The following is a 15,392-nucleotide window of genomic DNA, read 5'->3' as shown; positions in this document are numbered from 1 at the left end:
TGACATAGTTAATGCATATTATGCATTACAAATGGAACAAAACAAGCAATATGTAGGTTACTGAGGAACAACGGTGGGTGGCAGCAAAATCCCATGCACCCCAGCACCATAGACATATAGTGTGTTGCTGGCACTCGACCCACTTATGCTTTATCTTGGCACACAATGCATTTGGTTTGGCCTCATTTACACTGAACTAATTAATTTAACTAAAAATAGCCCATTTGGCCCTTACAACACCACCAGAATTTCAGGACCCTTCACTCTGATCTCAAATAATTCACATGAGAATATATATATACATATAGGCCAGGAGACAGATGGAGCAATGGAAAGGAGGCTGAAGGTGGGTGGAGCCTGAGAAGGCTATCCAAAAGCATGCTAAGTAAACAGCTAAGAATAAAAATAAATTAAGTGACAAAATGAAGACTTTGATCCCCCACATCTCATTTATTGACAACTCAGGCAGAACACATTTCCTTTGCAATGTGTTAACAGGTGAAACAACTCTCCCTGCTTAATTTAAACTTTATAAACTGAGCTAAGCACACATATTTTACTGCATATTAAGCATTATTTGTGCTATAAACTGTGCTCCTTTATTGATGAGGTCAAATTTTTTACATCAGCCTATTTTGCTTATCATTCGGCATATTGTCACATTCAGTATTTAAAAATTACCCCAGTAACATATAACATTAATTATTGTTATACAGAGCACACAGCATATAGCAAATAGAGTATCTATTATTGACATAACGTTAGTGTGCAATAGATTTTAAGCTTTTATATTTGATCTCTGATAGTAATATTGCATCACCTACTAATAGTCAGATTTATCAATTAACCTAAATACGTACTGGTCAACATAACATTGAAATCAATAACAACTCAATAAATCCATAAAGCTGTATACCATGACATAAACTTTCAAACAAATGTAGCTTTAAAGAGAGACTTAAACTGTGCTTCAACAAAACTGCTATCAAGAACACATCCAAACTGTATTGTGAATACTGGTAGATGCTGGAGTCATGACATGGAAATAATATGTACATTATTAAACCATGAGAAAGAAAGGAAAACAAAAACTAAAATACCGGTTTATGATGTTTAGAATTATTAAATGGGCTCTAATACAATAGGTTTGCCAGTGCAGTAATAAGAGTTAGGATACAGACTTCACCTCAGTGTGTGTCTCTGCCCCCTGTATGTACTGTGAGGACAACTCTTCCAACTCAGCTCTCTCCTGTACAACAATAGCAGCCAACTCCCCAGGCTGGCAGGAAATCTGCCGAGCTTGGTTGCCATGGAGGAGTTTGTCTGCATCCGATTGGTCCTCACCGAATAGCTCCTGCAGCACCCCCTGCTCTAGCTCCTCCCAATAGTCCCACACAGGCTTGGAAGTGTTTGGCTCAGGTTCAGAATCAGTCAGGTCTGAGTCCCAGTCGCTATCTCCTCCTACAGCCGAGGCCATAACAAAGTCAGCCTTAGAACCGCTGTCCTCTGATTCAGAATCTTTTGAGTCATATACCGAATGTCCCTCTGTCACAAGCAGGTGGCAGTCAGGAGCAGCCAGGTAGACAAAACTATCTGTAGAGAGGAAATCACATTCATCAGGGTAACGGCAAGGTTTAGCAAAAGAAGTTGGAAGCAATGGCTCTTCCAGTGCAGGTTTTGTCACGTTTTCCTGTGTGGTTGGGGGCAGCACTGACACTGCCAGGTAGACAAAACTGTCAGTGGCAACAAATGAATCTGCATCGCTTTTTACTAATAACGTTTCTTTACCTTCATGTTTGGAGGGGGACAGTGGTAAAGGCACATCATTCGTTGATGTGTTCACAGTGTCATGAATCTCTTGGATTTGAGATCCTATGTCCACAGGTTTCAAGCGGGCTTGTATTTCTGTAGCTTTGGTTGTAATCTCTTTACAAAATGCTTGCTTTCCTAGCTCTATGCTATTAGATCTCAGCCCAGAGGGATCTTTTTTCTCAGAAGTTGCCAATTTATTTGATTTTGGAATGGAAGAGTATGTCCCAATCTTTCTGACATCAACTTTTCCCTCTTTCCTGTGACTAAGAGATGTAATGCTTCCAAGATCTGACATAGCTCTGTCATTATCAGAAGTGATGTCCTCTCTACTGGTTTGGCTGGGATTTGACATGTAGACACCACTCGAATCTGAGTCCAGCGTCAGGTTGGAATCTGGTGACTCGCTATGGCCATATTTGTTTCCCATTTGGGCGTCTATGGTGGCAAGATCTAAACTGGTTGGGATCTTTTCATGAGCAAGTTTAAGGCTCCCAGGCTGAGTCACAATAAAATTACTTTCACCTTCACACGTTTGTAAATTATACTGAAATTGTGGGTCGTCGTCATCTTGGCTTTCCACAACTTCTTGGTTCATTCTCTCAATCTCCAATATATCTTCAGCACCCAGTTCTGAGCTTGTACTTGATGGAGCTTGTGAGCCACCAAACCCGGTTGGAGGATGTAAAAGAGGCCAGCGCCTTAGAGAGCCAATACTTTGCAAATCTTCTTTCCGTGTCTCATCCCAAAGTGAATTAACCATCTCTAACACAGCTTCCCAGTTCTCTTCCTCACAGTCAAGAGTGGTATTTTCAGCAATGCCTGGCTCAGCGCTCTCCTGTATGAACATGATTTTGCTCTCTTCTTCCTGAAGCACATTCTCAATTTTGGATGCTTCAGCTTTACATTCTTCTTGATCCCGCAAAAGCTTCCATTCCTGTAGAGAGCAATCCTTCAAATCTCTTGTTAATGTAGACTTGTCGAGCTGCCTATCCACATTTCCTTGGTGCTCGGGGAACGGTGAAAGACGAGGAATGGTCTTTTTGTCTGAGACACTCCGGATTAGCAGGTAGGGTAGTGGGGGAAGAACTGGGAGGTTATGTACCACACCACCTTGTCGTACCGTCCTCCTCCTTCCAATCAGTCGCCGGGGCCAGGTGGACTCCATTGGTGTAAGGGAGACAGCAGGTCTTTTTGATGTCTGGGAGCGCAGAAGGGGTGTAGTGCCTGTTTCAGGTTCTGGGGTAGTTGTTGGCAGTTCTTTCTCAGGCTCAGTGTTCTGGGGTTTAAAAGTCAGAAACAGATTATCTTTTGCCATGCCCCCATTGTCCCTCATACCTTGGCCAAGCTCTAGTTTGTCTTGATTTTCTTGACCACACATCAGGGCACTTACAGATAACTCTGACAGAGGTGGTCTAGGTGAAGACGGTTGGGTGGGTAAAGACTGCCTGTTGAACTGCTGATGGAAGGGCAATGGAGAGGGAGAGAAGAACACAGAAGGTGTATGTGTACCAGTGGAAAAAGGGGATCCAGAGAAGGGTGAAATCTGTGGGGAGTTGAAGCTGTTTGGAAAGAAGGCAACTCCTGGGTTTAAGTAGGTCTTTTCAACTGGGGAGAGTTCAAATGTTTCTGGGAACTTTGGTGGAGACAAAACCTTCCAGGAGTGGCGGCAGAGGTTGTCCTTCTTGCCATTGTCCTGGTGATGCCGCTTGTTCATGGATCCGCTTGGAGCTGAGCTGCAGGATACACTGGGGGACGCCGACCTCACAAACCCTCTTGGTGACTTGCTCAGTTCATCATTTGCTAATTTCAGAGAATCAAAAATGAACCTCTCATCCAGTTTTCTGCCATTGCTGCCTAGCACAGAAGACCTTGTGTCAAACATGTCTCCACCTGCTCCCATGGAACCATTACTGGAGAAGTCGGTTTCTCGACCCCTTCTTGAACCCAGTGTGCTGTGTGCCGAACTGTGGTCGATATGTTCATTGATGCACATTGTGTCATAAATGGAGCGTTGAGGGATATACCCATCTTCATTGTAACCCTCTCTGTCATCCACTTTTTTTGAACAACAAGGACTCTGCCGTAAGCAGCCAGGACGACTTAATGGCTTTCCCATAGTCACTTCTTGAGGATGGCCTCCTACACAACCTCCAATATAATCCACCAGAAGTCTACAGCATGATTTTGCCAGAGCATGTGTACCAGGTCTTCTTAGCAATTGTTGGAGACAGAAAGTTTTTCATTTAATCAAAAACTGAAAATACTTGATGAAACTTACTGGTCTTCTGGTGATGCCAAGAAATGGCTTCAGTATTTCCACCGAAAATGGAAATGAAAAATCAAAAAATAAAACATGCTTCCCTTAAATGAATAGTTTGATAGCAACATTAAGTGGGAAGGAAGCAACTTCGTGAGTCTTTTAGTATTACATTTCCATGTAAACAGAGTAGCTTTTCATTCATAAACTGACATAAAAAAACTGTATGTCTGTCTATCCGCTCCGTTTAGCCAGATATAAGCAGTTCTGTTCCAAATTTAGAGCTCCCATTCTCCTGAGGCAACATCTTTACACTTAAAAAATGCACAGTATTAGAGCAAAAACTCACTTCCCTTCATCATTCAAATGTGCCATAACACTTCGGCATGGTCTCTTTGCACTGCTTGTCTTCATCTTGTGAATCACTGATGTAACTCTTGCATTCATAGCCTCGCTGAATGACAGATGGTCAGTCCAAGTCCCTTATGCGCTGGTGGTCCAGGTGTGAAAAGTGTACAGGAATCCAGTCTGTATTCCAGCGTTATCTTTCTGCTCTTAGATTCTTGTCCTTCGTCACACAGAAACACAGTTGGTTTGATAAATAGCCTCTTTTTCAACACCAACGGCAGCTCTTTCTCTCCCTCCTCTCTCTTACTGCCTCATTTTCGCTCTCTCAGCTCCCTCCCCTGAGTTTTGAGGATGCTTCAGGGCTTCAGCACTTATCAGGAGCTTAGGACTTTTTTTGCCTCGCTCATTTCATTTCCTTTCAGTCACTTTTATCTCAATTTGGTTTGACCTCTAATAAGATGGCTTAGATTTCCATCAGATGTTATCTGCATTTGCCAATATCCTTGCCTTATCAGTGTAAATAAAAATCTCATCTAAATTAAATGGTTCGCACAAATTATGCCAACAGCATGGCTTTTAAAAAATGCATAGTTTGACATTGTACGTTTTTCAAACAATGACTCAATCATGCACTGCCAGATTGTCTGTCTTTGTTGTACTTCTCTCTCCCACACACTCTCCTCTCATTCTCTAACCCTCTCGAAACCCACCTCATCTGCCCGGAGCACGCCCACACACTCTTTTTGAACAGGCAATATAAACGTGACCTATCCCCGAGATGTGCCATGACCAATTGTACATTTACGAACAACTGGTATAAGATGTAGTGATCAGGCAAACAGCATTTGCCCTTTAACAACCGTAGATATAAATAGTTCAGCTGCCTCACTTATATATACACTGCTCCCCTTATGTTAGCCAGACATTGCTGAAAGTCAGTGGAGGCTAAATTAAAGGTCCTGATCTGGGACGTTTAGGTTAAATTAGACAATAATTGCATCACTAAAGGCTGATGCATATTTTATATATATATGAAGTGGTTTTCATATCTGAATTGCATGATTCTCAACAGCAGCAGCACATTCAGAATCCAGTGTGAAGTACAAGCAACAGCTCTTGTCTCTGTTACCATGGTAGCGAATGACAATTGGCTTTACATCGTAGGCTGGCATTGCATCTATCTGTGCAAATATCAGCATAATCATGTGGCTAAACATTGCTTATTTGATTCCCTATTGTTGCCCTGTCAAGGTCCTGTCACTTGAACTAACAAAGCAGGACTGCCCTCTATTGACTGAGACATGACACTTTGACTCCATGAACGCATCACGATCATAAATATTGTATAAACATCTTTTCTAGAAGCTAAACATCTAATTACAGAAACCAAGCAAGGTCTTGACTGCCAGAAAGAGTTTTGAGGCCAACTGTACCTGTATGTCTGTGGCCTAGAAAAAAAATATTTCTAACATTGAAAATTGTCTTTTTCTTCCGTGCATCTTATACACATGGGAATATACACATTCTTGTCCATTAAAATGCAATTTGATTTCTAAGTTCACTGTCTGTTCTCTCATAGCGGAGTGTTAGTATAAATTTGTTAGTAGCATCGCCAGCAGTTGCTCAAAAATTTGTGGCTGTGAATTGTTTTCATGTCAATAAGTGAAAAAGTAGCGATTGTGTAGAAAGCAAGTTAAAATCAGGGGCAACCCTTATAAATTGAACCAGAAGCAAACCAGTCATACATATGAGAATTCATATATATTTTCAAAGGTTACCAACAATGACATGATGAATGTTTAAACTTAAAAAGCTTTCACTAAATAATACTAAATACTGAAAAACAATATCTACTTGTGACTAAAAACCAAACTATTCCGTCCAAATTTCATTTTCGGTAACATTCATGATAGAATAAACGACTTCGGGAATGTCTGTTGAGCTTGTGCACAGTTTCAGTTTCATTCATGTCTGTTTGTATTCCATTCCCGTCAGAATAAAAGTAATACATTGATGTCATTAAATGTCTCATGACGTTTTTTTTTTTAGGTCTCAGAGTTTGTAGGTTTTCATTAAGAGCTTTCTTCATCTGATGAGTCCAGGTCCTTTTGCTGATGTTTAGAGTCCAGGTGAATGTCCCGTATAGCTAGGATCCGTGTGAGCATGCTCTCCATCATGATGCGATCCAGTGGCTGGGCTGAGTACCACACAGGGCTGCTGGGGTGGCAGGAGGCCTCGGGCTGCAGGTAGAAAAGATCTGGACGCTGCTTCACAGAGTCTGAGCTGTGGATATACAAGAGAATGAACATTATGAAGCCGTGCAACTGAAAGCACCAGATAAAGGGCTCTTTTCCTCCAAGCAAAAGCAATTTGAAAGATGCTCATTTTGTGTGCTAAACTCAAGCTGCATCATTCAAGGATCTGCATAATTCAAATAAAGTCACAAAAATGTGATACAAGTAGGAAGGGAGTAATAAACTACACTAAATGAATAGTTCACGCCAAAATATCAAGTGAGTGTTATTTGCAATCTTTTGTAAAACACAAAATGAGATGGAAGTTTAACTGTTTGGCAGAGGAATGACGACTTTACAGTAAAAATATAATCCACTTTCACTGAAAATGTTCCCATTGAAAACATACAAGTTTGGAAGTATATAATGGTGAGTAAATCATGACAATTTTCATTTCTGAGTGAACTGTCCCTTAAAATAAAATAACGCTCACCATTTTGAGAGATAGAACTCGTAGAGTCTGACAGGACAGCGTAAGGGGTTCTCCACATTTTCAGGCATCTCCAAAATCTCCTCTTCCACCTTCTCTTCCTCTCTCCTCCTTTTACCAGCTGGTGCTTGATGTTCGATTAACACAAATCGAGAAATATTATATTATGAGCAGAGATGCACGCTCATGTGACTAGAAGCTCTTTAATTTAAACACTGTGACCACTGCAGCCCTCACCTTTTTTGTCCTTTTCTTCTTCCTTGCCAGGTAGTCTGAAGCGAAGATAAGCGGTCATGCCATTTTTGGTGGTCTTTGAGCAGTGGGAGACATTGGAGAATGCAAGGCGTCGATGCTCTTCAACCGTTTTGAGTTTGAGCAGCTTGGCTCCAAAAAACAGCAGCGTGTTGAGCAGAACAATGGGAGACAGAGCGCCCAGCTGCTTGCATTCCCAAAGGTACTCCTCCTCGACCCGTGAGTGTCCATATCCTGAAGAAACAGAAAAACAGACGGTTTTAAAAACCTATTTAGTGAAGTGAAGTGAAGTGAAGTGAAGTGACATTCAGCCAAGTATGGTGACCCATACTCAGAATTTGTGCTCTGCATTTAACCCATCCGAAATGCACACACACAGAGCAGTGAACACACACACACACACACACACCCAGAGCAGTGGGCAGCCATTTATGCTGCGGCGCCCAGGGAGCAGTTGGGGGTTCGATGCCTTGCTCAAGGGCACCTAAGTCGTGGTATTGAAGGTGGAGAGAGAGCTGTTCATGCACTCCCCCCACCCACAATTCCGTCCGGCCCGAGACTAGAACTCACAACCCTTCGATTGGGAGGCCAACCCTCTAACCATTAGGCCACGACTTCCCACTTTTTTTATTTTTTTTATTTATTTTTTTTTATTTTTTATTTTTTATTTTTTTATTTTTTATTTTTTATTTTTTATTATTTTTTTTTATTTATTTTTTTTTTTATTTTTTTTTTATTTTTTTTTTTTTTATTATTTTTTTTTTTATTTATTTTTTTTATTTTTTTTATTTTTTTTACAACAAGAGTGAATTTTTCAATTTTGTACCAAGTTTGGGGTTGGGTAGATTTTTTTTTAAAAATGTTTTTCATCAAGGCTGCATTTAAATTAAACAAAATCCAGTAGAAACAAAAATATTGTGAAAATTTGATTACAATTTAAAAAAAAAAATTGTTTCAGGAGTAATGAAATTACTGCGCCGAGGTCAAAGTGCTGCGAAGTGCTCTTCCGCTATGCATTATAGTCATCATTTTTATCTGCTTAGGAATATCGCTACTGTTTATTTTGTGTCCCCATACTTACTCATGTAACTACTCATGTTGCAGTCTTTAAATAGGGAAAACATGGAAGTGTTTGGTGGCTTCTAAATTCATCCCTGTTTGGATCCTAAGGAATGAATGGTGCTAAGCTAAATGCTAACATAGTGGCGCCGCGCGCTACAGCGATTGAGTGCATGCACTGAGACAGGAGAGGTAAGTATCCACTCCGTCTAAGTTGAGGGAATAACATAGTGGAATATGGAAAAACTGTGGTGTTTTCCTTTAAAATGGGTTGAAAGGATAGTCAAAATTTTTGTTGGACTTTGGCTTTCTTAATAGGCTATATATCTGACAATCAATGACAAAAAGTGAAAAGGACTGTTACCTCCAGGAGGCAACATATTTCCCCAGTCCTTCAGCAGTGTGGTGATGTCACTGATGAACTGACTATAGAGTGAGTCCGTGAAGATATTTTCAAGACGCTCATTTTCAAGCAGACGCTTAAAAAAAGAGTCAAGAGGGAATGTGTCACTGAAAATGCTTATTAGAACATCTATCAAAAAATTAAATAATCAAATATTGTAATATAATAAAATTTATCTGAAGCAAGGGTGTAATAACAGATCAAGCTGGATTTAGGAGCAAATGCTTTATTTTTAAGGTCAAACCTGCTGAATGCCTAGACACAGGTAGTAGATGCTATCAGGTTCATAAGGCTCGCCGTTCGGCCTGCGGACTTCCTTGATGAAACGGCAAAGACCATAACTGAGATCCGCAGAAGTGCACTGCAACAAATCTTCCTTCATAGTCAAGGAGCCTTCTGAATAAGACACAGTGGGAGAAGAAAAAGTTGTTTAGACACATGGAAGGTCAGAGTAATGTCACACACTAACTGTGACAGTGACCTTTACTAACGACGCACGCTGCGCGAGTCATGAAGCAGACTCCATGTTCTGACCCATATGTGTGAACTTACGGGACTGCTGCTCCTGTTCGCTCTGTCCCGTGTTCATTCGCACCCAGCTGGCCCAGGCTTCGACTCCGTACATTTGGTTGAGCTTTGAGCTGGAGGAACTAAGCCAAACACCTCCCGGTGTATCGGTGCCAGATCGCTTACGACCCTGAATGAGACATAAAAACAAAATTTTTATTACTAGACAACCTTTAGAAGTTCCCTTATTAAAGTGCAATTGAAAGATTAAACCAAATAAAAATCCGGAGTAGATGCAATATCTGAAAATATGCTGTTTCATGACTCTTTCGAATAGTAAACAAATGTCGCTAAATGACAACAACAACAACAAAAAATCCAAATAAGCCAAATAGAATAATTTAAAAACATTAATAAAATGCAAACTAAAATGAAAACTGAAAATATAAAAAGAAAAGCTAATTCAAAATATGAACAAATACTAGATTACTATATAAATACTATCCTTTTAAAATAGAGGTAAATAAATTAAATTTTTTAGATAAAAATAACTAGTCCATAGATAATGTAACTTCTTATATTTTATTATATATAAAAATTCTAACTATTATATTAATATTATAAATTAACATTTAGTGTTTATCTTGTTATTAGGATGATTGTTTTCAGTTTTAAATGACGCTCGAAGCTAATATACAAGCAAGAGAACAAAAACTCTCAAATCAACTCAAACCAATATTTCATGTCTATTTATTTTAATAAATAAAATACTTTATTTATCTTTAATGATTTATTATGTCATTATTTTATTTTAATTATTTATTTAATAATAATGATTTACTGGTAAAAAATGTGAAAGCTACATTGACAAAATAAATAATAATACAATTCTAATTATGATATTATAAACAAAGGCTTATACTAAATTCTCAACAGAAATCATAAACACATAAATAAACAAACACATCAAGTGAATAGGAATGAATGAAGCCAAAGAAAGCCGGAGTATGCCTGACAAAGTAAAACATAAACGATAACATTCGATTCTAGTGAAGCATGCGCAGACTCTTCAGAACGTGTCACTGACAGATGCTGACACATTCATCTCCTTTTATGGTGACTTGTAGCAGCCTCCATGGCAACCACTCCTCCATCATCCTCTCCTTCACTTCCAGCCTCTTCTGTCCCCATCTGGCCTGCATTCAGTCTCATTGTAATTGGCTGCATGGTGTTATGTACGAACTTCTTGGTTTCTAAAGAGCCTTTGCTTCACACTTTAAACAAGCTAGACCGTCCTATTTGCCAGGTTCCCTCCGGAGGGATACAAACCTTCCAAATGCCATCTGACGGCATCACACTTCTCACAGCACCCTTTTGTTTTCTGGCAGAAAGCGAATGTTCCTGAAGATTTCTGGTGCCAGTTTTGAGGTCTCTATCAATTCTTCTCTAGCGTCACTGACACGTCAAATGTACAAATCTTTGAATCTGGCATGGATTTTATCATTAAATTTTTTTTAAAATTAAAAACAAAAAAATCATTTTTACTTGCGGTGTAACAAGTTAAAGAAATTAAAATCAAAATAATGACCAATTCTTCCTAGATTAAGCTAGGCTCACATAGAAGTTGGAGCCGGTATTTTAAGATCTGAAAAAGGAGGAGTTTTATTTCTGTCATTAACCCAGTAAAGCTCTGTAATGAGCGACGGTCTGCAGGGGATGATGGGACTATGACATCTACATGTGTAATTTCAGCACATGACACACCTAAATAAAAAGTGTTAAAAGGAATGGATCACCCACAAATGAAATATTACTAGACTCCATCTGTTTCACAGAAGAAAGATTACAGCTTTAGAAGCTGAACATGAAGGTGAGTAAATGTCTTTTATTTTGGAGAACTATCAGTTTAACGAAGACTTTATTTTACCTTCATTTTGTTTCATAGCATATCCAAAACCAGGACTGGATTCATATTTTTCTTGGAGCTTTTTGATTAATTTTTTAGCCAATATGGCATGAACGATACTGCTTATTTCCAGGGATAACAGTGACATTATATATTCAATGAAATATTTTATTGAATTCATTTAGCCAGATGTACACAGATTCCTCTGACCGATTCCATGCCATTCTGGTTTATTAAATGGTCCATAACATCCAAAATTAAATAGGAAACCAATTTTTTTGTTCATGTCCACAGTCCACAAATGATCCCAATTTTTTTTCGACAACAGCTATTACACTTGCTCATCTCCATGTGAACTTGAATGGTTACTGCACAACGTCTCATATACTCAAAAGTTGGTTGCACTTTATTTTACAGTACGTGTACATACACTAACATGTATTTATAGTGTACTTACAGTGTATTTATCTAAGAACGTTCTGGTAACACAAAGTAACTACATGGGGTAGGGTTAGGTTTAGGGGTAGGTTCAGGGTTAGTACTTAATTATTACATAGTTATTGTAATTACTATAATAAGTACATAGTATGTACATGAGGAATAGGACTGTAAAATAAAGTGCTACCCAAAAGTCTCTATAGAACTTTCCATGTACAACAAAACAAACTTGATAGAAGAACAACAAAATAGCCTTGTGATTTGCCATTGACAAATGAAAAACATCAATCGATCTACCAAGCGTAAATCATTTTTAAAATGACCAGTCAAAAATATAAACTAGCAATACATGACAATGCAAGAAATGATACAAATGTTTTGGAACATTTGTGACCCTGGACCACAAAATTACTCGTGTGTCAATTTTTTCGAAAATGAGATTCATACATCATCTGAAATAAGATGTATGGTTTATTAGTATCGGACAATATTTGAAAAAAACAAAAAATCTACAATCTGAGGGTGCAAAAGAATATAAATACTGAGAAAATCGCTTTTGAAGTTGTCCAAATGAATTCTTAGCAATACATATTACGAATCATAAATTAAGATTTGATACATTTATGGTAGGAAATTTACAAAATATCTTCCTGGAACATGATCATTACTTAATATCCTAATGATTTTTGGCATAGAAGAAAAATTGATAATTTTGACCCGTACAGTATTTTTTGGCTGTTGCTAGCGACTTAAGACTGGTGCTCCAGGGTCACAATTAACAGTCCTTAATCTTGACAACAGATACAGCCAAATGATCCTAAATGTTAAAAAAAAAAATTAAAATCTAAGCTATATCTAAGAGAAATAGTCTCTCTGCAGTTACGGTTCCTAATTACGGTATATACTGATCAACAAGTCTGGACAAGAGACTTTGGAAACACTTCAGTCTTTATCGTTCATCTAAAAGACGGGACACAACCCACTTCAACGGACTTCACACTTCAGACTCTGGCCGATGTTCTGTCGTTCTGTCGCTCAAGACAAATGTCTTTTCAACAAGCCGGGAATCTGATTCTGTCAGATTACATACCCTTTTCCTGGGAGGGTGGCTGTCTCTGCCCCTCTTACGTCTCTTCAGCGTCAATACCAGTCTGTTCTCTTTAGCTGATCCAGGGTCAGCCGATGCTGTGAAATGATATAATGGGTGTCATAATTTTGGAATTGGAATTTTGAAATATTACCCACATTTGTTCAAACATGAATGAAAAGCTCATCAGAACGTGCTATAAAATTAATGTTACATTCTTAAAGTGCTGGAAAAATGAAAAAGTTATTATTTTAAGTTAGTACTTAGTGGAGTATGTGTGTTTTGAGAAATATATACAAATAGCACATATCTTTAAGATGTTGGCATGTTTAACTAAAGAAAAAGATTACAGATTAATTGCAACTAATCAAGTAACACGTTTCTTAAATCGTAACTTACAGCGAGGAAAATCATTTTCCAGATCTGGCTGCTCTGACGACAAAGACGGGGTCCGAGCGGCTACCGGCTCCTCTAGTTCGGTCGATGGCACCGGTGGCTTCACGTTGACTCCAGGATCCTCAGTATCTGCCAAGCTGAAGGGTGTTGATCTGGCCTCTGACTCCAAATCACCACTGTAAGTGCTGCCCTGGTCTGAGCAAGACAATAATCCTCATCCAGTCAAATACTGAAGAACTGGAGGAGTTTATTTGGATATGCAAATGGTCCAATAGTAATAAAATGTTTATGCACCGTGTGACGCAGGCTTGTCTTTTCCCTTCTCCACATCGTCGTCTTCCACTGAGCTCTGAGCAGGCAGGCTACATTTAGTGTCTTTCTGTTCGGGGGAGTCTTGAGATCCAGGGATGACCATGGGAACAGGCACCTGGGAGGTAACAGCACAAAAAGATTCAAGATGAGCTTTAAACTATAGGACAGAATCATTGTAGGTAATTACAAAGATGACATACCGGTAGAGGTAGGCCCAGTGGAAAGGGTGTGTACTGGGTGTATAGATGCATTGGTACTGGGATGTAAACTGGCATCGGAATGGGCACCGGCACTGGGACCAGCTTCACTCTCTCTCCATTTTCATCAATCACTGAGGACAGAGAAAATGTTATTGCAATATGTAATTTCAACATATTTTACATTGCTTATGACTGTAAAAAATACGGAAGGTCTTCTGGCAGGCGTGACAGTAAAAGTGAGGCAGACCGACCTGTTTGGCACAGATTTGGAGGTAGTGGAGGCTCTGGCTGACACTGGACGCCCTGCTCTTCAGTAATCGGTCTGCACATGAGAGCTTTGTTCTTCAACGTTCTTCGATATGGAATAGCAGACACTGCAGCATCGGTTTGTGTGCTGGCCTATTAGAAATAGCATGAAATATAAGGGCTAAAAACAAAAACATCACATATTTGACAAAAAGAAGCACATAATGCAAAGTTTTTATAAAAACTACAATTTCATTGCCAATAGCAATACCAAAACTGAATCAAAAACTAATACATCAAACACCTTTATTTGTAATTATGCGTTTTATTTATGTACTCTATAATTGTAAAAAGTCTGTATAACTTTTATTTCAGTCACTTTTGATAAATGCATCTTTACATTCACTACCATTCAAAAGTTTTGGGGAATTTCTAGTCTCTAATATTTAATAAAAATACAGTAAAAACAGTGATATCACAATTAATTTATTATTATTATTATTATTATGATTATGATTATTATTATTATAAAATATTCAAAATGTAAATTACTTAATTACTTAATTACTAAGTCTTCAGTGCCACATGATCCGTCAGAAATCATTCTAATATGCTGATTTAATGCTCAGGTAACATTTCTTATTATGAAAGTTATAAAACTTCATGCAGATTTCCTTCTTCAAAAATATATGAAAGTACATGGAGAATAGAGAAAAATGGCATATAAATTTTACACATTAATTAAAACAGTTGTGCTGCTTAATATTGTTTATATTGGGATACATTTTTTGCAGGATCCTATGAGAAAAATACAAAGTTAGATTTGTTTAAAATATAAATCTTTTGCAACATTATAAATAGATTTACTTTATACAATTAAATGCTTGCTGAATGGTTCTTGCAGAAAAGTAAAAAAAAAAAAAAAAAAAAAACTTTTGACCAGAAGTGTGTACGTTATACAACCCTTTTCAACACAAAGTATGTGTGCATCAGTACTTACTTCCCCAATGTTTTTTGAGCTGGCATTGGAGGTAGGCAGAGCTCCTGCCAAGAAAACTTTAATAATTAAAACATTAATGAAAAGATTTAGATTTAGATTTAAAGAGACATCGAAAAAATACCTGTAAGAGCTAGTATTTCCCGGTAAATGTGGAGGCCAGTGACACCACACCACCAATTACAGGCATTTCTTTCGACAGAGATAATGGAGCTTGAACTGTAGTGGTGTTAGACACAGCACCTTAAATGATGATGCAACAAGAGTGAGTCCATCTCATAATAAAAAACAGTTTTTGATCATTCAATTTTACAATGACATATGATATTAAACTCTGAATCTGTTAAGAGTCTTTATCAACAGGTTTCACTCCGCTAAATAATAAATGTGTTAAACACAATGTCAACTGGTAGCCCTACTATATTTTTAGATCAGTTTTACATATAGA

The 15,392-nt window shown here is 38.3% G+C and overlaps 1 protein-coding gene across 1 annotated transcript; it reads right to left on the bottom strand.

The window, feature by feature from the left end:
• Positions 1 to 6,159: 6,159 nt before the first annotated feature.
• Positions 6,160 to 15,145, bottom strand: LOC113060792 (zinc finger MYM-type protein 4-like). Its single transcript, XM_026229981.1, has 13 exons — positions 15,069 to 15,145; positions 14,948 to 14,991; positions 13,953 to 14,100; positions 13,702 to 13,832; positions 13,484 to 13,616; positions 13,193 to 13,384; positions 12,797 to 12,891; positions 9,408 to 9,552; positions 9,100 to 9,251; positions 8,817 to 8,931; positions 7,379 to 7,627; positions 7,145 to 7,268; positions 6,160 to 6,700 (listed from the first exon to the last, which is right to left on the bottom strand). The coding sequence occupies exons 3-13, from the start codon at positions 14,029 to 14,031 to the stop codon at positions 6,490 to 6,492; spliced, it is 1,626 nt and encodes a 541-aa protein (XP_026085766.1). The 5' UTR covers positions 14,032 to 14,100; positions 14,948 to 14,991; positions 15,069 to 15,145; the 3' UTR covers positions 6,160 to 6,489.
• Positions 15,146 to 15,392: the final 247 nt, after the last annotated feature.

Source organism: Carassius auratus, chromosome 42, assembly GCF_003368295.1.
Source record: "Carassius auratus strain Wakin chromosome 42, ASM336829v1, whole genome shotgun sequence".
Taxonomy (NCBI): Eukaryota; Metazoa; Chordata; class Actinopteri; order Cypriniformes; family Cyprinidae; genus Carassius; species Carassius auratus.
Note: the sequence above shows the minus strand (reverse complement) of the source record. Positions and strands in the feature narration are given on the sequence as shown.

Coding starts and splice junctions, on each gene's coding strand:
- LOC113060792 (XM_026229981.1), bottom strand. CDS start 14,031: ATGTGCAGACCGATTACTGAAGAGCAGGGCGTCCAGTGTCAGCCAGAG. Junction 13,617..13,701: donor CACTGGGCCTACCTCTACCG/GTATGTCATCTT, acceptor GTTACCTCCCAG/GTGCCTGTTCCCATGGTCAT. Junction 13,385..13,483: donor AGACAAGCCTGCGTCACACG/GTGCATAAACAT, acceptor TGTCTTGCTCAG/ACCAGGGCAGCACTTACAGT.